Source organism: Aptenodytes patagonicus, chromosome 5 (assembly GCF_965638725.1).
Source record: "Aptenodytes patagonicus chromosome 5, bAptPat1.pri.cur, whole genome shotgun sequence".
NCBI lineage: Eukaryota > Metazoa > Chordata > Aves > Sphenisciformes > Spheniscidae > Aptenodytes > Aptenodytes patagonicus.
In genome coordinates, this window is record NC_134953.1 from 57,480,228 (window position 1) to 57,505,948 (window position 25,721).

A 25,721-nucleotide genomic window follows, 5' to 3' on the forward strand; every position below is an offset into this window, starting at 1 on the left:
GACTTGTGCTCCTCATGTTTACCTACTTATGTTCACCAGCCCTGATTCATCTCATCTTTATTCTTGGGTCATGTTTTCTAAGGGATTGACTAAATATTTCTTTTCTGTAGATCAGTTGGTGCTAGGGAAGGGCTTTCTCGAATAAGGTATTTAAAACTTGAGCTAGCATGCCAGGTGAGGCGTTGGATTGCCAAGGGTGTGGAAGGATTATTTCTGATGCCTGTGTGTATATTTGGCTAGGGCATTTGCCTTCCCTGTGACAACAGGACACTTTAGCAGGGTTTTACTCCCGGCAGCCCCAGTCACTCTTTGCAGAACAGCTGTCTCACCATATTCATCCAGCTGATGAATCCTAAGTGTTGAACTCATTCCTGTTTGGTGCTGACAAGTTTTCAGGCCACTTCTTCAATTTATCAGGGTTGTTTCAGGGTTCTCATCTTTGATAATGGTGTTAATGAAAACCCCCACCAGCAGCAGGCCCAAGACTGATGTCCGGCTGAGCAGACAGCATAGCAGACCCATGAGCACAGCCTTCCAGACAATGTGCACCCACGTAAAGGTAGCGTTTAGCCAAGCCCAGCTTGCTCATGCATGGGAGACATGGTCAAATGTGTGCTGCAGTTAAGTTGTAGCATCCACTGCCGTTCCCTGCAGGAACTGATGACCCGACACAATATATTCTTAACAAACCTGTTGGTGATTCCTCTCTTCTTGTTATCTTCCAGGTACTTTCACATCTTTGATTATTTGAACAGCATTTTTATAGGGATTGGAGATAAATGGACTGACTTGTAATTCCCTGGCTTCTGTTGCTCTCTCCTTTTCTGAAAAGGGCTCATGGAGGCTGCGTTAGGCACTTGCCCCGCACCTCAGAAATAACATCATAGCTCTGCATTTGCTTCATTTCAGCTCTTGAATATACTTTTCAAGTTTTTAGGCCAATTGGTTTTGTATCAGTTTCGTTTATTCAAGTACTTCCTGCATTATTCTTTCCCTGTCTTAACCTGAAATATAAAACAATTGCGGTCACTGAATTGGTCATATTCTGTGTTTGAAATGATGCTGCCTCCTTTACCCTTTCCTTTTTACGTGTGTTTCATGTTCTTCAGTAAATCATCAAAGTTGATTTGTTGGGTTTGTTTTGGTCTCTTTTCCTCCTTTCATCAAGTTTTCCTCTGCCTCTGGACCCCGGGTGTGTGCTTAGAGCAGGCACTGCATCACCTGGCTTGCGGTGGTCTGGTTCAAGTCCAGAGCAGAAGGACCCTGGGCTGCTGCCCACCCTCCCAGGCTCCGGCATCCGAGTTCTGCCACTTGTTTTCAGCCAGAGCAGTGTCAGTCGTGCGGGACTGGGTTTTCAGGGAGCAGCAAGCTGCTTATGAAAGGTATCTGCTGTACAGATTTTATGTCCCCTTCCTGCTCATGTCCTTCCTGCTGTGACAGTTTGATAAGACATTTTATGTTGTGGGGTTTTTTTATAGGAGGAATGTGTGGATTACTTGTATGAATTTTAAGTAATGTGTTTGTTTTTTGCTTGGACAGGTTAGGGGTTTTGCAGAACAGCTTATCTCATTAGCATTTCTTAGAAGTCTGCCTTACTGTTGCTATGGCGCTTTGCATACTATTATGCATAATACTCTGATTTTACTTTGAAATCAGACATACTGTACAAGCCACTCTAACCTAATTATATCTGTAACCTTAAACCTACTGGAGGAAAACATTATAGGACTTCAGTGTTTGTTGGGGCTTCTAATACCTGGACACGTTGCTGTGACTTTATTTTCCCAGAAAGTGTCTTGCTGTGAACTGTTGCTGACCTACGAGAAACATTTCCTTGGCAAGGTTTTTTATTTTGGATTCAACAAAGAAAATTTCCCTCAATCAAGGTGAATGCGTTATTAAATAAAAAGGCAATGCCCAAATATTTTCTGAAGGTCTCCGTACCAAAGCAGAGGAGAACCAAGTATAAAATTACTCAGAGCAATTTGCAGTTTCAATTTCCACGTTATAATATAATAGAGGAGAGGAGGGGGATTCTGTTTAAGCATAAATAAATAACTCTGCTTCTATCCATTTTTAATAGCCACAGATGTGCAGCTTCATATTTATATCCCTGACTAAATTTAGGACTTGAGGGTTATGGTCAGCATTTGTTTTAGGAGAACAGGAGTCACTTTGGAGAAACCAGAGTCTACATAAATGTATTTTGAGATGTAAGTGCAACTTCTTTTTTTTTTTTTTCTTAAAACAACATGGACAATGTATTGAACAGTTGTACGTGTTTGTTTGCATCTTTGTTTTTGCAATATTGTTTGCTTGTTAGCCAGCCTGAGAAGGAACAGCCTTGTCTGTTGTAATAATAATAATAGCAACTTCAGTCAAGGGTGCTGCATCTTACATCCTTAAGGGACCTGAAACTTAATCGTAAATGGTTCCTCTCAGTGAGGACGCTTCCATCCAATTACAAAGTTTTTTCTTTTAAACCAGCTAAAACCAGTTCTCTGAAAGAACAAAACTGTGGAGGAGAGGTTACTGCTTTTCTTTACGGTGTCATTTATATCAAGTAAATTCGGTCATGTCAATCCTTCAAACAGAATTGCACCCACGTGAAATGAAGTCATATGTTCATATTTGACCGTGGAACAGAAAGACCTTGTCTTGGTGTTGCAGTGGTTGATATTATCCATCTGGCTGAAATTCACACATTTAAAACTGCATTATGTAGGTCAGTCTCTCTTTAATCACAAAGTATTTCCCAATATTGTAATGACGGAGAGCAATTTGCAGGTACTGAGCAGCCACAATTCCCACCGACCATTTTGAGAGGTATGTGTGTGTGGAGCCTTGGAAGACTGAACTTTCCAATACCCTTCTGAAGTATCAAAATTACACTCTGAAAAGCTAAAAGCACTCTAGAGTGTGGTTTCACTGGCTTCTGTGAAACAAGTTTTCCTAAATTCTCTGGTTACCTTTCAAAAATGGGATTTTGGCTTCTAAGTCACACTGGGGACTCCTGGAAATCTGACTACTGGTTCATATTTGATTCTGTTAATGGATCAATGGGGTTTATTGCAATGTGAGCTTTCCAGAATGTGACTCCTCACTCCGTTCAAACCTTCTTGGTCTCAGATGTGCTGGCGAAGGTAATGCTGGCACACACCATGGACTTGTCTCGCATGGTGGATTGGAGTCTGCAAGAGTAAGAGAGAACCCTGGCCAGGCTAAGCTGTGTTCAAAGCATGACTTCAGGCTGCCTTGTTTTCCATAAATTTTCTGGTTTTTTTGGGAAGAAGGATGCATGGGTTGGTCCCCTTTCATTTTGTCCTACCTGCCTGGGGAATGGATGGTGTCCTCCCTTCACTTTTTCATCTGAAAAGCTGTTGCAAAAGATCAAAGTTAGAGTTGTGTTAGCGTTTTGAATGGTGAGAATAGTGCTGCTCCACAAGGCACTGTTGGGGGGACCGTGGGCTAACTTCTCGAAGGACGCATTGGCAGTCTGCAACACAGGCAGGTCAGGAGTGACACGGATGTGGAGGTTCATGTATTAGTCCATCAAGACCATCTCTTTCCTGTTATTGTTAAATATTAACCTAATTCAAAAAATCGTATTCTGTGTTGTACAGATGTTCTAGTTCAGTAGTTATAACTTTTACATCTGAGCTACTATTTCAATTACAAAGACATAGGAAGGCCTTCAGAGGAACGATGAAGAGGATATCTTTCCTGCAGTACATAATACACAGCTCAGAGCAGAGAAATAACGGTGTAATTAGTTTCTGTATTGGTGGGTCAAATATATGAGACTACAAAGCCACCTACTCTAGATAAAAGAGATTAGATGCTAGCACAGCTGAGATGAAAACTTTGATCATGGTTTAAGTTAATAATAGCAGAGCTTGTCTTTGGGTCCAGCCATCCAGACAAGGAGCTGCTATCAAAATATTTCAGGTGAAACTAATGCAAATAAGAACAGGGGTTTTTTTGCAGAAGATAAAGATCTTTGAAGAATTTTCTGCTATCCTATAAAATGGAGTTTTTCATCATGCACAATGTAATCAGAGTTGGAGTTTTCTTACTTTTGGGGGGTTTTTTTGTTATTTTCGGTCAACATTAGGACTAAATTCTTATTTACTTGATTTGCAAGCTATTCTTATCACTGAGATCCCTTGTATGAGTTATATGATGTCTTATCTCATAGTAACACTTAATGAAAAACCATTTAGACCAATTCAATAAAAACTGGCCATATACTTAAAACCACCCCAGTTGGTTGGATGGGGAAAGAATATAGTTGATTTGAAAAAAATATCTTTCTCCTCACTGGTGGAGAAAGAAGCCTCTTATGAAACTAATGTTTGTTATTTTATGTCCTTCAGGTGTTTTTATTAACATTTCAGAAGTCAGATTAAAACAACATAGTTCAAGTTTCTGACTCGAGTGCAATTTGGCTCCTAAATTAACATTGATTTCTTTCTGCGGTGTAATAGTTTACTATTAGATTCTGCAAACTGCTGCACATTTACTGCATATTTCTGAAAAACTTTGCTCATATTGAAGCGTGACATAATTGATTATAATGCTCCTTCATGTAGATGGCATTCTGCTGCCACAACACATAATCAAGGGCTTTGGCAACATGAAACGAGGTCTTGTATTTGAAGAAGTTAGAGTATTAGTACTCAAGATATCCCTCCAACAGATAAGGAGTACATTTTTGATCTTCTTAAAGAAAATCTCTGCCTAACTCTGCCAAGTGATTTCCCCCTGCCCCCCGAAGTGATTTTTGGGCTATTTTGGGGGGAGCCGGGGGGTGCAACCTGCATTTGCCAGTGGTGCAGTGCAGATGTGTAAGGACAGCAGCCTTGTTGAGTGAGCTGCCTCTTCTCTCCATAAAGGTCTTGGGTAGACCAGTGACATATGAAGCTGCAGAACAAGGATGCAGCTTGGCTCCTTCAGTGGAAAAGGAGATTCTGTTCCAGTGTAACACCAGTATTGCTGCTGTAATAGCCCAGCTTTCGGATGCAAAGGCAAATTAAGGGTTTAAGACACTGAAAACCACCTCACATTCTCCCTTCGTTATGTGAAGAGTATCTCCAACACCAATCTGTGAACCACACTGAGGAGTTAGAGAGCTATTAAAGCATGTGCAAACAAATCCTTTTTCAAGCACTGTTTTCTTGGAAGCAGCATGTCTGACCTAGCTATTAAAAGATTGTTTCTATTATTCAAATCTGGATTTTATTGTTTCAGAAGCCTATGGGTGCTGATTATTTGTCATTTCTGCAGTGATTAATTCTGAGGACTGCCATGATTACCCATTTGAAAGTAATCTCTGTTCCTTGTCACCAGGAAAACAAGTCCTTGAAATAAAAATAACTGTACTAATTTGCCCATATTTACACTCTGCCAGTAGTTACAGGTCCACATATTGTATAATTATGGTACACCAGTAAATGCTGTTCATTATGTTTATGCATCTCTGGGAGACTGTGCTGTAACAAATAATAGATCATCCGTGACAAGGTCTCCTAATATTGGTGAAAAATATTGTCAACGATATGTTGTTGGTGGCTGTTGCAAAGGCACAATGTAAAGGCTTTAGGCCATTGTTGGTGAAAGCATGGGCACCAGATCATGAATTAGTGGACGAAAAAAATTAATGAAGTTTTTTTAATAACTCTTGTGTACTTTTCCACTTGTGCTGTCATTTTAAAGTCAAAATAAGGTTACAGTAAGATTCTGGACACCTCTGTGCATCCACCTCTGGTGAAGGTGCCTTTCTCACTGCTCTTTCTCCTGGCATCAGCAGGAGTGTGCTCCTCTCGATGGGGCTGGCTTCCCAGGGTGCAGTGCTAGCCCCCTGGAGGGTCAGCATGCAACTCACTGTCATCTTTGGACATGCTAAAATTTCACATCCGCAGGTGGGATGTTAACGCCCTCAAACTTGATGGGATGCAAAGTGAGGAAGTGTTTGTAGTGACTGAGGAAAAGCACTCCTGGAAAGTCAATCCTGCCTGGAATGAATGCTTTCTCCCAGCTCTGAACCATTTCTAGCTCTTCAGCCTCCAGGTGATCCCACTTTAAATACCAGCTAAAATACAGTTCAGGAAAATTGAAGTCTTAATAGAAGATGACTCATCTCTAAAGAGCTTATGCATTTCAAGAAGCAATTTGAAGTATGCAGCAGGCTGTGTTAGACTCCAAACTAGAGCCAAAATTAATGGAGAGCTCTTCAGCTTCCAGGAGTGTTCACTTGCCCAGATTGCTCTTCAGCAAAAACAATTACTTAAAATATTTCTCGTAATCGTCAACATGTTGTAAAGCAATATTTCTCCTAGTAATTGTAGTCTTCCTTGTTGCTGTTGGTCTAAGACTTAGTCTTCCCTCTCCCTTGCAAGCACAGTACCTTTGAGGTGACAGTCTAAAGGGGTTTTGAGTGCAGCTGGTGACACTAGCTGGAGTCATGAAAAGACAAGGCTGAACAGTCTTGCAAAACCCTCCATCCCTGATTTATTTTTTTTATTTTTTTTCCAGCAGCAGTCATTGCTGCTTTGAAATGGTTCTGCAAAAGAAATCTGTTTAGCATAACTTGTGAATGTATGGGTACGGCCGTGATGCCGCGCAGCGATGGTCCCCGTTGGCTCCTACCCTGACTACACTTGGCATTTCAACGAGACATCCAGTCCCTGATAAGACTGTAATGATATTGTTACAACTTGTTTGTCCCCTGGTGAGATTGCTAAATTAGGTTTTAATAACCTCTGCAATTTGGCTGGTATTAGCAAGTGTGTGGTGTAGGCACTAGATCTGAGCTAGGGGAGCTTTGAGAAGTAATATTTCTGCTTTTATAGTTTAAAACAAAGCAGTGCTGTTGACAAAAAAGAAAGGAAAAAATGCCAACGTCATTCTTCAGGCATTATAATTCATAAAGCTGGTTCTCTTCATATTTTCTGCCTCTTCTCAAATAAAAACATACTATTTTGAGGCTGATGTGACCTTTTTTGGACGTTAGAGTTGTAGAGCAAACACAAGCTCTTGCGATGAAAGCTCTGATGCCTTGCAGGCATGCTGCACTTAGTGTTGCTTCCCAAAGACAAATAACATTACGGACCATATTGCTTCAGTTACTTTGATACCTGTTGCACACTGCACAAAGATCGCGATAGTCATTTCTAGACTGAAAGAATTCAGTTCATAAATTCAGAAAAATTCATTTCAAAATGCACTATCTCCAGTGTATTTTGAACAAAATTCTGTTTAATATCAATTGTCTCAAATTTCAGGTGCTCACTGCTTCTGCACCTGTTATTAATGGCAAAAGAGAATCTCAAGAAAAAGAGCAAATTGGGAATTACCTTTTAATGCTGCAATTAAATGTTTAAGTGGGGAAATCCCAGTATTCCAGACTTCTCATATAAAGTCAGGTCTGCATCCAAGTGTTGACTTGTGATCTGTTGTCGCTTCTTGAGTAATATGTGACATTCTTTGGAAATGAGCAGTTGTAAGAAGAATATAAATGACCATCAGGGACAAACTGCAAAGCCCTGGATGTTTCTGGTGTTCATAAATACCTCTCATTTTTTGGCTTTGGTCTTCCTCAGCACAGCATCATGTGTGCTTTGTTTTAAGCAATGATCTCAGAATAAAAGGTGACATCCATTGTGCCCAGTTCATTGGCTTTTATCTGTTGAAATACCACAAAACTGAGGTGGAAGAAGCTACTTTATATGGACAATCTTATAAATAAATACAGATGGGGGGGGGGGGGGGGAGAGAGACCCCTGAGATGCATTTCTTTCAATACAATACGTCCTTTACCACAGCCAGCTAATTTTTTTGTGCCATAAGTATGCAGATCATGTGTTTAATGAAGAGCTCAGCGTACTGCAGAGTGGGTGGCTCTGTTAACAGAGATGCTCCACTGTACTCGGCCATGCAGTGGTGATGGTGTTTTTGCACAGGTATTTTGAGCATGCTGCAGAAAGCAGAATCTAATGCTCCCCGTCCTGTGGAGCTGCCAATCGAAACCATTGACACAGATGCAGCATATAAGAGAAAAGTAAAATGTGACTCAAAGTAAATGGGTTCTTTTTTGAACTAATATGGATATATCTACTCTAGCAGATCCCTCCTTTGGGCTAGCAGGAGATCTAGGAAGCCCCTGTCAGAGTTGCACTGAGTTTTATTTCTATAATTTTATTTCTCAACTTTTTCAATTGCATAAACTTTTAGTGAGAGTGTTTGAAAGCAACTAGTATTTCTGTGGCTTTATTGCTTTTAGGTAGAAAAAACGCTTTGGACTTGACTCTGCGTGCGTGTGTGCTTGTCACGTACCGTATAGATTGTCCTGTTTCTATCAACTTACCTCTGCCACAGATTACTGGGGAGGGGGGAGAAACCAAAAAACCCTTTATGTAAACTTCACTTCTTTTTGATATAGAGCAATAGCTTCTAGACCTTTTATGACTCTCTCTCATTCTTCATGAGGTACATATGTATATCAGCTATAACACACTGTCAGCGAACAGTGGTTTTCAATCAAAAAGACTGTCAGTAAAGCTGATTCACTAACAAGAAAGCTGTCAAGCTGTGACAGCTGCTGTCTTTGCAACCCCAAACAATCTGTTCAGTGCTAACTCTGACTTATGCTTCCATTTATTATACAGTAGTAATGAGTTCTGTCCTTAGAAATATCATTTTGGTGAGTACACCTAGCTACTTTGTTATATATGTAGAATATATCAAATCAGATCCAAGGTGTACATGATAAGTTTTCTGCAAAAAAAGTTCTACTTCTGTCTCTTGACTTATTTTTTTGAATTCCAAATCCAATTTCAGTACTTACCTCATTTTTGTAGTTAGGCATGAACCTAGAGATTTCATTACTATTGGAAGCTGAGAAAAGTATAATTTCTTTTTTTCCCATTGTGTTGAAAAATGGAATATAACCTTAAACACAACGCTAGTATCTACAGAAATGAGTAAAGGAATTTGCCATTATAGGAACTGTTCTGATGCTTAATAATCCCAGGGTCTCAGAGACCACAAAAATTCAACCCCGGAGGAGGAACTGAGGAGTCAGGCTGATGCTGCTGTCCAGATGCAGATGCCGGTATTCAAATTGTCAACCTTTTCTTTTAAAATAAATTTAAAAAAAAAAAAAGAGAGAGAGAAAGAGCACCTTGACAGTCTCCTTAAGCAATCTCTTCCAGCAATAACTTAACTGACCTAAATCTTCCTTGTTTCAATTTTGGTTGATTACCGCTTGCATGGCCCATAAACAAGATGGGGAAGAGCTAATTCCTTTTTTCTTCGGTCTTGCATATTTAGTGATGCAATGTGTCCCTAGTAAAATATCTTTTCCAGCTCTGCTAATCCCAATTCCTTCTGCTTTACTGAACTTTTTGAACTTCAGCTGAGACCACACTAGTGCCCCATAAAGCAGGTGGTTTGCACTAGATAATGTGTCTGTTGAGCATTTCTGGGAGGTATTGGTTTCTCTTCCCAGCACTGCATGTTGTCAGATGCCTCCTCCTGTTTTTCTGCTCCACCATCTCAGAAGAAGGGAAGGTTGGTCACCTGCACGCCACCAGGACCGTATACCAAGGGCAGACAAATAAAGCTTAATCTGCAGTAGATAGAGAACAGTCTTCTATAAGGTAACGGTTGTCTCAAGTCATCAGATGAGGATAATAAACTTCATCAAAGATCTACACAAAGCAAATAATGATGAAACTGTTATTTCTGAGACCTTAGAAAGGCTGGGCGAGGTCCTGGGGACCTGTTGTGCAGAGGAAATTGGCAGTCGCCTGGCACGTCTCTAGTTCCCAGACACATGCTGGAACTGTAATAAGATGTGTTTGTACCTGGGAGATAACCTGAGGAGGGTAACAGCTACTGTGGATTCAACAACAAATCACATTGTCTCACTAATTCCCATTTATCGCCAGGGAGGCAGAAGATGTCATGTGTTGACATTCATAAGCTTTTGACATGTGGCACTTACAGGTGCAAGTGTCAGAAACATGGGTGAAAAAAAATGTCCATGGTGAGGATGCAAAATTATTTAGAAAATTGTCATCAAAAGGCTCCTTGCCAGGCCAAAGGGCTGTGGGTCCCCAGGGTTTGTTCTGGGTCCAGTGTTCAGGTTTCTGATTAGTGATTGTGTTGCGTTTTCCAGTAGGGTCAAGCTGCAAGGGTGGTGGTACAGAAACCCACCATGATGAGTATTTCAGTGGTCTGGGCACCACACAGGGGTAGTACTGAGCAGCAGGGTAAATTTTTTTCTTTAATACTGATAATGTAGGTACGGTATGGTTTCTCATTGCCCTCGATGTCTCATGCCTGCCTTATCTGTTTTTGTGCTTTAGCTTCCTGGATGTGCTCTGATGGGACTCGAGCAGGTCTCTTGATGCATTTCTGACCTACTCTGAGATATTGTGCATTTTTGTTCCAAACTTTCTTTCCTTGGAAAACTACCAGCTTGCTTTAATTCGCTTTCTCCTCAGCTTTACTGCCAAAAGATCTACTTAGTAATTCCTGGAATTTGTTGAAGTCCATTGCTTTTATCTTCCTTAGAGGGAGAGAAATAACAAAGTAAAAGCGCTCATGTTTGTTCGCACCCAGGCTCCCGGCCAACTCTTCTTTCTGGATTGGCATCAGATGTATGAAAGCATCCCCTTTCCTCCTCATTCCTTAGTACCACTCCAGGATGCTGATACTCATTTTTTTCCCTTTCACCTCCACACACGTTTGAATAAATTGCTGAGATAAAGAAACCACAGCAGAGTGCGAGGGCACATTAATTGTGCAGAAGATTTTCCAGTAGGAACTGCCGAGAGAGGGAGGTTTGATGCGAGTGCCTGGTGGGGCAGCTGGTGAGCCTGGCTCAGGTAGGATGCCTGGCTCCCCTGGGCAAACAGACATGGCAGCACATCATCCTTCTTCCCCTCACGTCCTGCCATGTTGGTGTTCCTGTCCCATATGGAAACGTCCCTTTCCCAAGCTAGCTCCGGTCCTCCAGCATTACCCAGAGATGTATATTTGCTCCTGTACATGGAGTACTGCAATATTTAACAGCAAGCTTGCATGGAGTAAAATATCTTTATCTTTCCCGCTACTTAAACCTCACAGTTGTTAGTTGAGGCGACACTGCCCTGCCTTTCAGCACAAAGCTCCCCATTGCTGGGCTTTCCTCGCTGCCTGCATGGGGCCGTGCAGTCGCTCTCAACTCATGGAGAAATGTAACTTAATAGAGTGAATGCAAAAGAGGAATGAAAATTAGACTAGTGTGCATGCCACGTGGGAAAAGCTAACCCCAGCCATTCCCAAGACGCCTTCTCGTTGGGGAGATGCTCTCTTGAATTTCAGAGAGAAGCCCTTCACCTTGAAGTCCTCCAGCCAGCACTTGCAAAATTACTCACTAGGGGCGTCATGCTCTGTTATATGTTGCTGAGGCTCTGCAACACTTTGCTCAGGCTCTGCCACCTCTCCTCTAGCAGGAGACCTGCACCCCGTTACAGACTCATGCGCCCTCCTCACCAGCCACTGCCCATCGGTGCCGCAGTGCCCAGGTGTCACCTACCTCCAAGCAAACACGCTTTCCCCCTCTTACAGTGGGTGCAGTGTCAGGACTCAGAAGTTGTGCCTCTCAATCTCCCTACATACCACACTGAAAGTTTTAAACCCTTTTCTAATAGATCCCCTTCATATATTTCAAAAAAGACCATTGGCAGTTCTGCTGGGTCCTGTCGATTCAATGTTTTATGCCATGAGACAAAAGCTTGTTCTTTCAACTCAGGTAGTTACAGATGCTCGGCCATTCTTTGCTGATGAGAAAGTATCGATGACAACTTTTCCCTCAAATTACAGCAGTAAGAGCAATAGTGTATAAAAAGAGGGATTACATGACAAGAGCTGTCTTTGTTATACTAGCGCTCTTTCAAGTTGCAGGGGTTTTTTACTTTTTTTGTTCTGAAAACTGTGAAATTCTCTTTTATTGCAGATCTTTGAGCCTCATTCAAAGCCCACTGAAGTCAATATAAAGACTTTAACTTCAGTTAAATCTGAATCAAGTTGCACTGGCCAATGAAAGATTAAAACCAACTCTACTGTATCAAACAACGCCAAACACTGAACATTTATATCCCTATTTATGTTCTGTGCATCTGTTCCTTCTAAATTACCAACAAGTCCTGTATGCAAATGCAGGATTTATTTCATGTTTGTTCATTGTGGTTTCAATTACGCTTGCGGAAAAGGCGAGTGCGATGCCGTTGGACAAATGCAGATATGAGATACTCCTGACCTGGCTGTCCTCCCCCAGCTGCTCTGATGTACGTTATGAGGTCCCCGATTGCGGGGAGTGCATGGACCTGAGGTTTTTGTTCATATTGTTAATTCCTATATAGTGGCAGGACGTGTTCTATCAAATGGGACGTAGCTATTTGCAAAAAGATGGAGAGTCACACCAGCTAGGCTGGATGGCAGGGGCTAAAGAGAGCGGGGGAGCATCCCCCCCCGCCAGGGCCAGCGCCCTGCTGACAGTGCAGGGGCTATTTCCATCCGGGTCTGTGGCCAAAGGGGGTTTGATGTGACACTGTCAATGCTCACGCAAAAATATTTGTCTGTGTAGTAACCACGGGGAACCCAGGTTGCCTAACCCAGGGACGCGGAGCAGATGCTAGCACATGCCTGGAGCTGCCTGCCCCTCAGATGTTGTCACCTGCAGCACGGGCTGCTCGAGAAAAGGGGTTTGTGTTCCCATGCTAGAGCAACTCCTTTATCAGGGGATAAAAGTACATCTACAAAGCTACCTTAAAGGGAATATGATTAGAAAATGCTTTGCTGGAAAATAGAAAGATTAAACAGATGAAGCCGTAAGATAAAATCTGATGGACAGAAAAACAAAGCAGTCCCACCTGCACGCTAACTTGCATTTTCTTAAGTAGCTCCCTAGAGGTCTTTGTTTGCTTTGCTGGTTTTGGGAGGTTTTGTTAACTTTCTTCCTCTTCTTTCTTGTCACACAAATACTTGTAAAACACATTGTTAAGAATTTCTGTCTGCTGGCCTATTATTTATTAAGTATTATTTTGTGTTGCTCATTTTTTTTCCTCCCACATAACAATTACTTGTGGATTTTAAGCTTTCCTCTCAACTTAACACTGGGAGGTTTTATATTCAAAAACATAAATTGCACAGCAGCCAGTGATTTTGATGGTCTGTTATAATGCAATCCATTAGGTGTAGCTGAGGGAGATGCACATTTGGGGAAATTCTGATGCACCCTGTGACATATCAAATTACGTGCAGGGAATGCTTGAGAATCCGCTCATTTTCTGACGGCTAGTGTGAGGTGTTTACACAATTGTTTAATTAATCAACATTTAAAGCATACTGGTTTGTAAAGTTAAATCCTGAATAGGAAAGGGAAAAGCACAAATGCTACGTTGGGTTACATCTAGAAATGCAGGAGTTGAACTGAATTCTTACTGATACTTTGTATGTTTGCATGTAAAATTTATGTATATGTACACATCAAGATCCCACTGAATTCAGTGGTTTTTTGATAAGTCATCAAGAAGAGAGGGAAAAAATAAGCTTATTAGTTGTTTAGCCCAGTGATTGTTAAAGGTATGTCTCTCAAATGTTGCCACACACTGGAGAAGTTTCTGATATGAACAAGCATTTATTAAACCACTCCATTACTTTGGGAATAGGTAGGGTTGCCGCTCTGAATAAGTTAGAAAAATTAATAAACTAGACTATTGGAAGACCATCTTAATTATATAAAGTACAAGTAATACTGATTCACTTGTAAAGGTTTGTTACTTTATTGGTAAAACACTATGTGTGTGTATATATATATAAATGAATATATTGGAATATTGCTCGTATCTGTTTTTCTGAGGCAGAAAACAGATCTCAGAAAACCTGTTCTCTTACCTGAAAGTCTTTATCTTAACACACTGGAGAGCAATTTCACTAACAAAAGACTATGTTAGGATGCCAAATTAAAATCTGATAAAAACTGGGAAAATAAAAGACTTTTTTGACATTTGCAATTAATGCCACAAAAATGTTAGTTTAATCAGGCAATATGGTTAATCATGAAGGTGAAATTGGAAGTTGCCAGCCCTGAATGCTAGTGTAAAAGTTAATAAATTCAGCTCATAATCATTATGCACATGCTAGTTATAATAATTTACTGTCCATACCAAATCTTTATAAGCATTGTAATTAAATATAAAATGCACATTAGAATTATAATGAGTAATTAGGGCAACAAAACTAATATGCATAGAAGTCCCGAAGCTCATTAAAATGTTAAAAGATGAAACCTGTTCTAGCTGAAGTTTTTTTGCATGCTTTATGTGCCTGCCTGAATGCCAGTGTATTGCGTGCATTGTTTTAACTGCTCCTTTAGACATTTAAAAGCAAAATGAAAATATTTGGGTAGGAAACCAGATTCAGCAGTACTTTACATCGTTTCTGGATGGAACATAAGTTGCAAAATTTGATTTCCCAGCACAAACGCCTGACTCATGCGAACATGTTGGTGATATCAGATGAGCAGAAACTGAGCAGAAAATAATTATAGAGCTCTTTTAGCACAGGAGTGAGAGACGAAGATGATAGTTTTCACGTCTTTCTCATTAGCACGCTGGGAGAGAGATGGAGTGCAGTGAGTACTCAGCATCATCACATGAGATTTTAATAGGGGTATTTATTGAAACTTCAATTGTTTCACTGAAATTAAAGGGGATGTGCACACATTGGAGTGTGCGTATGCACTTGATGTAGTGCTCATCTATCCCGAAATCTCTAACAGGTCCCACCGAGGCTCACACACTGAACTGAGCGAATTGCCTAATGAACTCATTTCATATTTGGTTGTGGGACAGGAATATCTCAACCATCACATCAGTGTTCTTGCTGATGCTATGTTGTGCTCCTGTCCTGTGTGGTGCTTTTTTCTGTTACTCCTAATTAAGAAGGAAAGTAGGCAGCTGTACTTTTCCCACGCTGTTTTAGCAATAACTGATATAACCTGAACTCATGACAGTGCTAGGTGGTGTAGCGGCATGTTGCGCTTTGCTGAGTAAGACTTGTGTGACTCCCATGAAATATCACGAAACCCACAGCGAGCAGCTGTGGCATCTTGCATTGCCTCCTGGTTCATGTCGGGGTCCGGTCCTCCTTGTTCACTTGCTTCTCATGTCAAATCCTTCTGGTGGGGATACATAAATATGTATTCTGTGGGGATAATAAATATGTATTTTGGGTCAAGAACAGTCTTACCTCCTGAGCCATTTCATGTAGGGACAAATGCAAAAGGGCATCAGTAAAACCCCAGTTAAGCCAAGTCTCTGAGCACCCACTCGAAAAAGCCTTTCCCAGCAAAGCACTTGCACATATTTGAGAAGTTGTTATTAAGTAAGTTCCAGTAATTTATTTTTCAAGTTAGAAACTAAGCATTTATTTTAAGTGCTCTGCTCCACAGGGATGAACTGTGGGAGAGGATTGAACAAGGATCCACTGTAGGGAGAGTAAACCTACAAATATGAGTCACAAAAGCCCAGTACTGCTGACAGATATATATAATCATATTTTTTTTCTTTGTTATTTTACATAACCATTATTTAGGAGATATAAAAATGACAAACACATTTAAAATTATTAGTCTTACACAAAGCTGTCTTGTTAACATCACTGCTACATTTTATTGTAGTATCTTCTCTCAGACCACTAACTTCTCTATTATATTCTCCCCCTTGGGAGCTCTCTGTGGCTGTCACCCCCTTCCTTCCTCCTTGTAGGCTTTTCCAGGTAAAGGGTTTCACTCTCTACTGATGCTCTATGCCTTTGAGAAAAGTTTTTATTTTCTTGCTCACTTGTGTGTTTATTATTATTTATAATTAAGTGCTCTGCGCGCACTCAGAAGCACATCTGTGTCTCTGCGACACAACTGGAATCTCTTCCCACTTAACTTATGGAGGTGAAAACCTGGTAAAGCCTTCAGTTGTGGAGACTGTGGAATTTGAGGGAAGGTTTGCTGGAGCTTTGCCTACCCCGTGCCTCCCTTCAGCCTCGGATTCTTTTATGTTGATTCTTTAACCAAAATTTCTCTTATTTTTCCACTATTTTTCCAGCTGTAACTAGTTTACTTTAAATTTGTTTATTAAAGCTGCCGTTTCTTTTTACCTTTTTAATCTTTCATCAGATCTTTAAGCTTGTGTCTATCTGTATTTATTCCTTACCTTCTATTGCCCACTCAGGACTTTTGCTAGCATCTGTTTGATCAATCAGCTGAATAGAGCAGGATTGCATTGTGAATGATATTAAACGATTTTCTGTAATAGTTTAAGTCATCATTGTTAAACTCCTGAATGAAAACATTTTCCTGGATGGCCAATATTTATCCTTGCTATCAATTCCGTAAGCAGCTGTAAAAACCCAACAGCAGCCTCCTGCTGCTGGGGTGGTGGGTGATGTGCAGGATTACCTGCCACATTTGTGGGCAGCAATGCTGGTATGGCTGGTAGTGGTCCTAATGGCCTTGCAGGAAGCCTGCCAGGGGTTTTGGAAGGCATCTAATTGCCATTGGGATTGAGCAGGATTTAAATCATCCCCCTCAGTAATTTAAAATGGTCAGATCCCTCCACCCCGGTCCCTGCGCAGGGCAGGGAGTGCGCTGGAAGCCCCGCCATGCTGTTCATAACACCTTATAAAAGGGTGTCAGCAGAGGGTTGGCAAGTTTATTTGCAATACAAAAGAAAATAAAGCAACCTGTAAAGAGCTGCAGAAGGATCTAATGAGGTGGAGGTGATCAGGCAGAGGGATAATCAGTGCTGCGAAATGCGGAGACCTGGCGCAGGGGGGAGGGATGGGGTGGGGAAACCATCACCACATGTGTTTCAGGAATTTTCTAAATTCTTGAGGTGCTACCTGGTAGGAAAAATCATGTTATTTTCTGTATGTTTATTATAACCTCTCCCAAACACCTGCCTGCCAGTCCCGGCTGGAGGCGGGGATGTTGTCAGCTTCCATCCCTCCCTTCTCCTATGTGGTTTGGCTGGTCTTGCACATCCCTGCTGTACTGGGCAACTCTGGTGTCAAGGAGACTGTTCACCAAAAAAACAATGTATATTGGGTAACTGCGATGGCAGAATTTAATTGAACCTTGTGAGCACTTGTTAACATAATACATGAGCTTTCCTCTTGCTAAATTATATGTATTTAGATCAAGACAGTATTCCTTCTGATTGTTATAACCTCAAAATCTTTTACATAGGAGAAAACATGTGCAGCCCCAGCAACATAAGAATGCAGACAACTGCAGCATGACTGACAGCAATAAGATCAAACCATGAATGTCTTCTCAAAAATGAGTCTTTGCTGACTACATGGAAAAACATTTAAAAAATATATGAAATAGTGGAGGCCCAAGAATCTCTTCCCATGTGTTTGTATCTTTCCTTTCCAAAACAAAACTTGGCAATCAGCAGCAGCAGGTATTTAGGTGTTCATCTGGAGTTATTCAGTCTTCCACACCGATGGGAGCAGTAGGGTCTGATGGACTTTTGGCTCAGCGCATTACTAATCAGTGCACCAGAAATGTCCCTGCATCACATAGTTTCTCTTTATACTAAAAACAAGAAAATAACCTGACAATGAAAGATCTAAGAGAATGGTGACTCTAAGCTATCTTTGGTTTGTGTTTTCATACCAGTATTAACCAAGGATTTCCTAGAGCAGAGAATATTGATTTTTATTTTTATTCTGAACAAACAGAAGCTAAAATCCTTCTGAAAGGGAGATCTAAGAAAGCTTCCTTTTCAGAAGTTTTTCAGTATTTTCCAAACAAAACTCTGTCTCACCGGACAGCAAAGCCCAGAATCGTGATTTGTAGCTGGGATCCAGCCGGCATCCCCTTCGCAGCTGCACCATGACGTGTGGTGCCTGGGGCTCCTGCCTGAAAAAGCATCAGCAAGCTGTACGTTTTTATGGATCATTTAATTTTAAAATTTATTACCAGTGATGTTCTGCATTTATTTAAAAAACAACCAACCAAAAAAAAAAAAAAATCCCCCAAAAAACACAAAACACCAAGCAAAAGGTAGGAAAGCCACACTGAGAAGCGTGAAGGTGGTACTTTTTGGAAAAAACTTTCTACATGACTCAGGCCTTTGCTGGTCTTTTATTTGCTCTTTCTCCTTATCTCATGAGAATTAAATATTGTCTGTGTAGTGTGCACACAGTGTGGTACATTAATTTCAAACTCAGTTTTTTGCTAATAATCCTACCCACTCTGAATTAGAAAAAAACCAAATATTTCCACTCCCTTTGTATAATGCAGGAAAATGTTTGCCACTTACTACAAAGCTTTCCAAGGAGCCACTGCATGATGATGTGGAGAAAGGGCTGGATAAAGTACTGTTTCCTGCTATTTAAGGGCTTGCTGACCCCGTGGAACCTGTGGGGTGGTCGTGGCTCTAGTCTTGCACAGGACAAAATCCACGGTCATGATACATCTTCCCAGTGTCTTTCAGCACCTGAAAGACAAAACCCACGGTCACTGAAAATCTTCCCGTCGTCTTTCAATGTGATGGAAATATATGAGACGTCAATAGCTTAAACTCAACTTTCAGTTTATAAAAGCTTGTCCAATATACAGATCCAGTGCATTATCCTGGTTCCTCTCCCAGAATTTCTTTGGTGTCCCCAAAAATAGATTATATCTACTTACGCCTGCCATGTTCAGTTTATTCCAGGTGCAGCAAATCTCCATCCTTCCCTAGGGCAGGTGTCCCAGCACTGCTAGGAGACTGCCCCGTGGAGCCTGCAGGACTGGAGATTGTCTCAACACACAGGAGAACAGCGATAAAAATAACAAGTGATCAGTAAAGGAGAAATGTGGGGTAGCATCCATGTGCAGATGAGGCCTTGCACAATGTAAGATGGGCAATCGGGCTTATGCCACAGAATTCCCAAGGGGCAATGGGGGAAGAAACGCCATGTTAAGTCAGCAATGGCAGGATGTCATCATGTGTAGGAAAGCATCACATGCAGACCATGTGGAGCAACCACCCTGTTCCACTTGGCAGCATCTCCCTGGTAGTACTGCATCTCATGCTGGGCACACTCACTCAGGCAAAGTGTGGGTGAACTGGAGGACTTCCAGGCACCACAAAAAACAAGCACATTTTTTGGGAAATGTGAGAGAGAACTGAGTTACTTTTAGGCTGAGTTTGTGTAGATAAATGAGGACTGAGAGAATGAGTGTACAAGTCTTTAAATGGGTAAAAGTTTTCTTCAAAGAGAAATTTAGTTCTGCTCTTCATATCACAGGGGACAAAAAAATTAACAGTTTAAAACGGCAGCAAGGTGTGTACCTGTAACTGTGCAGATAAGTAAGTACCGGTGCGTTGCCATCCAGGCAGGCTCTTGATCTCCCTGGAGCTTTGAAACCTCAGGATGGAGGGGTCCATCAGGACCACCTGGGCTGGCCCTGCTTTTGGCAGGTGGGTGGACCAGGTCCCCCCAGCAATCCAGAACCACAATGTCAGACAGGCACAGGTAAATGGGGAAGCAAGCTGGTATTTCTCTGAACACCAGGGGTCTGGGCTCGGTGCCCTGCAGCCGGGAGGCCCAGGACCTGCCTGCTCAGGGTGGGGCTCCCCGGCCATGGTCACACATGAACTAATGGTGGAGAAATGCCCTAGGGGTTATGTTGCAGTGTTCACATCTTTCTCATACAACTTGAGGGAAGCAGTGGAAATGCTGGAGGCAGTCCTCAGTGCCAGGGTGGGTGGAAACCATGTGTGAGAGGTAGACCTCCTCCCGGTCATAGTCCAGCTTTCAGCAACCTCCATTGACCACGTGCCTGTGCAGTAGACGTTCGTTTTCTTCCATCATCCAGGTGATGCTTTCGTATGGTTTATCTTGCACAATTTTAGTATCATTCTTCTGAACGTTTCAGAAGCACAAGCTGATCCATGAGCTTTGTGGTGCTCTGAGTAGCTGCTGGTGCCACGTGGTGCTGTAGGAGCAGAGGCAAAATGTAACCAGTTCTTAGCTCTTCGTGTGATCAGTCTCACTCAAACTTATTTTTTAAAAGTCTTGGCTGTGCAAACTGCTTCATTTCTCAGGAAGGAGTAAGCTTTATATGTCCCTGTTATTTTTATGGAGTAACAAAAACAATCTTATTTTTTTCCTATGCAGACTATGGAGAAGTAGTCATGCAAATTGGTTATATGTTTATTATCCACTTGAAATTTTAAAGCTACCAATTGAAAGTTAATGAATTTATGGATTGGTTTTATGTAATCATTGAGAAGAGAAAGTTGAAGGCAGAGGGTGTGTTTGCCAGCTGTGGGAAATTGTAGTCTGTCTGTCTGCCTGACTTGGGGTAGGACATGAGCAATGGGTGAGAGAGAACCAGTTCTCTGTTTAATCACACCCAAAACATCCTCACACGGTTTTGTTAAACATCAAGACTTGTGTGTAAGTGCTAAGAACGTGCATTTGCTTTCCCTGGGCTGTGACATCTGGATCCCTGTGTGATGTCCTACACATCTGGAAAAGCAGTCGTTGATGGTGTTGGTGAAGGACGAGTGTGCGATGAGATGTGCGATGGAGCTGACCCACCCATGCAGGGAACCTGGCTGTCACTCTGCTCTTTCATGTATCTGATGCTTCTTTAGTGTGGCTGGTTCCTGTAAAAGATTATGGTCTCTTAACGTGGCGTGCTGAGCGATGGGTGAGATGGTGAAAGAAGCAGTCTAGAGGCAGTCAGCGTTTTACATGTACATAAACACCTTAAAGCAACATCTGGAAAACTGCTTGGGAAAAAATAAACAGATTTTTATTTATAAGTTCTGTGTGTGGTTTTTTATAGCGTTTTTATTATGCACATAAATTATTGTTTAAAAACAGAAAACGTAAAAGAGATTCCAGGGAGAAGGCAGTTGTTGTTCAGCCTTTCCTTTGATAATCTCTTTCCTAAGGAATTTGTTGTGTTTTATTTTCAGCTTACAGTTGCCTTTCACTAGCAACTGGAAAAACTGACAATCGCTTTTTATCTTTATTTGTATCTGTAGTTCTAAGCTTAAAATGTGTATTGTTATTTACAATGTTTACTATTTAAAAAGACAAAATATATTTACTGAAACAACTCTATATCCAGTGTAATACTGGAAAAGTCATGCTGTTATATGGTATTTACAGTTGTGAAAGCAAGTTTGTTCTTTTAATATGCAAAACAAGATCTCAAAGCCCATTTGAGCCCATGCGGTTTATGGGGCATTTGCAGAAGACATGATGAAGAAGATAAGTGGTGCTGGCCATGTTCTCTTTGCTTTGGACCCTGCACCCCAGGCGCTGCCGTACTCCTCCCCAGCTGTGGGGGCTCCACCCAGCCGAGCCCAGTGGGACCCCACAGCCTCTCAGCCGGCATCGGTGTTGGGGCTTCATGTGCTTTTTTCTGATTCTCAGGTTTTAGATACATCTTGTATAACACTAACGCTTATAAATAGTTATACCTTATGTTGAGTCACTGAGTTGGAAAAACAGCTTTTTTTGAGTATGGGATTGATCTTTCTTCATGTCTCAGTTGTGTTTTTTATACCAGATACACAGATCTGTATCAGAATCTGCTGTGTGGGATAATTTTTACACTGCTGGAAGAAAACGTGATTGTGAACCAAGCTGGAAAACATGCGCCAGGCTGAGAGTAACGTAAAGCGTGCTGAAGAGAAGTGGCGTTAAACAATCTGCGTATCTAGATGCAAATATCCATTTTACAATTCTTTTTTTTCAGTTGCCCCCACAATTCAGGAACTTAAATCCAGCGGTGTGATGCTTGGAGGGAACGGACTGATACGGTGCGAAGGTGCAGGAGTTCCTGCCCCAGTCTTTGAGTGGTACAAAGGAGAGAGGAAGTAAGTAGCCGGTGCTCACCGACCCACTCATGCTGCTGGGGATGCTGCTCGCCTGTGGGGACCCGGGTGAAAGAGAGAGGAGACCGCCAGGCTGGGTTTGTCCCCCGTGATGACAAGTCCAGCAGGCTGTCCTGAAATTAATGCCAAGCTTTAAACAGTGGGTGCTTGGAGGTGTCGCGTACCAACAACCGTTCTGCACGGCTTTTGGGGGAGTTTCCTGGTTTCCTTGTGGTCATAGTTTCTGTGCCACAAAAATGTGGCATAATCAGGCTGTCCGTGGCTGGGCTGTGATAGTGATAATTCCAATAATGAGCCTAACGTTTAAACATGCTTTAGTAATTACAGCCCTTTAAGTATAATAACCAGAAAGGCACTGAAAAAGTCTACTAAAAGGATCTTCTATTTTTTTTTAAATTCATCTTCATAGCTTTCCCACTGAGGGTTTTGGGCGTGGGAAGGTCATTTCATGAACAAGACTTTCAACCAAACCTTAATGTGTATGAATTTTCACCCAGTTGTGCCATTAGTGGTCTAGACTACAGGTTTCTAGTCCACAGACTCAAGTAAAGCTGCTGCACTTCACAGCATCCAAGAGGGGGTCAGGGAAGCGGTCTCTGCTCGAACCCTAGAAACTAACCACGTGCTTTGGTTTTCCTTACAGTCAGTTTCATTTGCAGGTTGTTAGTACTATATAATGATAACAGGCAGCTCATTAAACAGGTAGATATTTTTCTTTTTGAATAGGAAATTTTGTTTTACAGCTCTTAGGTTATCTAAGAGCTTGTTTCTGTTAAGTTTACATATTGGTGCAAAAGCAAGTGGATACTGTCCTTTGTAAGCGACTGTCCATATGCACCTTCTAGCTTCTGGAATTTCCTGGCTTCCAAGGGCTGGGTTTCTCAGCTCGAATATCCCATTAAACCTGGGAGTTGACATAAGAATATTAATGACCATTTTTCAGAGAAAGCCATCCGTCAGCTCATTTCTCACTGGCCAGCTGCTCTCCTTTAGGAGCATTAGCTGCTCATCTTCCTTTGTGAGTTTTCAGAGCAGTTGTAACTATTGCACTTTGACCATATCCTAAAGCATTCTCTAAAACAATATAATCGATCTTGACTATATGTAACACTAAATGTTTTCCTTCTGTTGGTGAAATTCATCTGCATCCTATTTCCAAAGGTGCATATTATATTGTACACATTTGGGGGGTAGCTGCAGCAGAAACATATGTTATGTAGAAAGTATTGTAGGTTTTAGCACTCTGGATTCAATTAGCCATTTCCAGCACGATAATCACCTTTCTATTTATAACATTGACCAATTCCTTTCTTCATGACCACATTCGGTGCCGTGGCAGCAGCAAGAAAGACTAAGCAGAGCATTTCAGGATGCCAAAGTTGTGCTTTCTGTTTTCTGTTTCGGTTGATGTATCACCTGAGGCTTGCTATAACCAGCAAGAAATGTACTGTCCTATTGCATCTTACTGCTCAAATATTATGTTAAGTCTAATGGGCCATCCTTTTTTGCTAAACTGTTGTTGACAGACATGCTAGACATATGTGACTACAAAGGTACTGGGAATCTCTGAACCTCCACCACTTGCAGGAAAGAGGACAATACATACACATTGGTTTTTCTCTCCAGTATATCCCCTTTACCTCTGGAGGATGGAAAGCCAGCACAAAATGAGCCTTGGACAGCTCAGTCATTGTTTTAATGCAAAACTGAGAAGAGTCTGCTTTCACAGGTAGTTCAGAGTAGCACGTACATTATCCTGCAGATAATTTGCAGATATACTACAAGACTAAATTTATATACTGGGAGTGCACGCCCTGCTTTATTTTCTGCTAATAGCATAGAAAGAATCCCATTTTCATCAGTCTTGGATTGGGACTTTTTTGTGTGTGTGTGTGAATCTGGATGAATCTTTGAATAAACGAACAGTGAGAGTTAAATCTGAAACCCCAAGTATACATTCAGTGTCTGAAACAAGCCTTTTGGGTCTGTAAACTGTATTGTTGTTACTTAGATTAATGTAAATCAAAACCCACGGCTTCCAGACTCCAGGGATCATGTCATCATAAAATAGCCATTAAAACTAAACATAAAAGCAGTCACAGACTACATCCCGTTAAAACTACTGGTCTTCGAGACAGAGAGCTTGCAGGACTAAACCTACCTAATCATTGAGCTCACAGGTGTTGCTGTTTGTTAACTTTCCGTAAGCATTGGTGCACAAGCGTGCTTTGCAATATTCTTCCCTGGCCAAGCGCAAGGCAAAGAGCCCAAAGCCTGAGCGCTGCAGCCCGCCAGAGGCTGTCTTACTTTCCAGGACAGGGAGCAGGCAGGATGAACATCTCCACTCTCCTGTTGTAGCTGGGGAAAGGCGAGGAGGGGTCTCACTGGCAGGTTTCAGACCATTTAGCACTTTATCTGTCAAAAGCGGTGCCTTGAACTCCATGCGGGAGCTGTCAAGTGGCTGCACAGACCTTGAGCCGAGGGTACCCCGAGACGGGGAGGGTGGGGTGAGCTGGGAAGGGACTGGAAATTTTGAGGAAAAGTTATTAAAAGCATCTTAAAATTATAAAAGTGTGTGGCTTCTAAAACTGTACAAGGATTCCCTGTGGAGAGGAGAATGACTTCACTGTGCTGACTCCCAGTTTCTGAAATTCACAACAGTTCAATTATGTTATGTTATAGGGTTACGCAGAAATTAGATCTGAGACATTAAACAGCCACAGGGAAAAAGCCCAAAAGTTGCCTATCTAAAAATATTAATTCCCTTATCCTTGACAAAGAAAACAAGACTTACATTTGAAATAACAAAACTTATTATAATGGCTTAATATATTATAATAACGTGAAGGTATTCAAATATGAAACCAAAGGTAGGTACCCCTCAGGGCTGGCACTGATGCATGACCTTCTTTGGATGCGTAGGCATAATCTCTGGAATAAAAAGGTGATCGCTCTTCCCCTTATAACTAGGGGTACAAAGCAGTAAAATGAAGAAATGTGTAGGGTGGCTACACACAACTTAAAACGCTGTTCCAGCCTGAGAAGTAACTTGGTAAAACCCAGACAAGTAATAAAGGCCATGTTCAGTCAATAAGCTAAGCAGAGCAGCACATGGGAGTAATTAATTTAAAAGTAAAAGCATCTGGTTGTTACAACTGCAAATGGAAATCCTCAAAACTGATGAGTATATGCTAACTAATGCCAACTCCTCGGTCCGTTAATTACATGGCTTATTGATATGCATATCTATCCGATTCCATTTACTCCACTTCCAGTTCTGGCCCCCAGTGTCAGGCACTTCCTAGCAGGGATGTGGAAGAAAGGTGACGCCGTCCAGACTGTGCTGGTAGGAGCAGTGGGAGAGGAAGGAGGGCAAGAGGAGGAGGGGAAGGGGTCTGAGCTGGCACCCACAGCGCTTGTCCTTTTGGCAGCCTGGGGAAGGCAGAAGATCACATCAGGCAGACGCAGTTAAATCTTTGATATGAATGTCGCCTCTGACGGGGCATGGGGATGGCAGAAATCCCAACACCCCACTGTTTTCTGGACAAAAAAATGAGTTAAACCTTATAGCTGTAAAATAGAGATGCTGCAGTTCAAATTGCAGTTATGGGCCAAAAGGATGGAGGTGGCTTGGAAACAGCTGGTAGGAATAAGCCATAGATGAAAGTGGAGCTATCACTCCAGTACCCCGAGGTCCCCTGGGAGAGGGGATAAGGGGGTTCAAACCCTGAAAGGCAGCGGGAAGGGAAGGCAGCCGTGGCT

General features: G+C 41.8%; 1 protein-coding gene across 1 annotated transcript in view; it reads left to right on the forward strand.

Annotated features, from left to right (window-relative positions):
- The window catches only part of NEGR1 (neuronal growth regulator 1), a 315,598-nt gene that overhangs the window by 216,549 nt on the left and 73,328 nt on the right, over positions 1-25,721 (forward strand). The window contains exon 5 of the mRNA XM_076339938.1: positions 21,821-21,941. Coding sequence (XP_076196053.1) covers positions 21,821-21,941 — 121 coding nt within the window. The remainder of the gene's footprint in view (positions 1-21,820; positions 21,942-25,721) is intronic.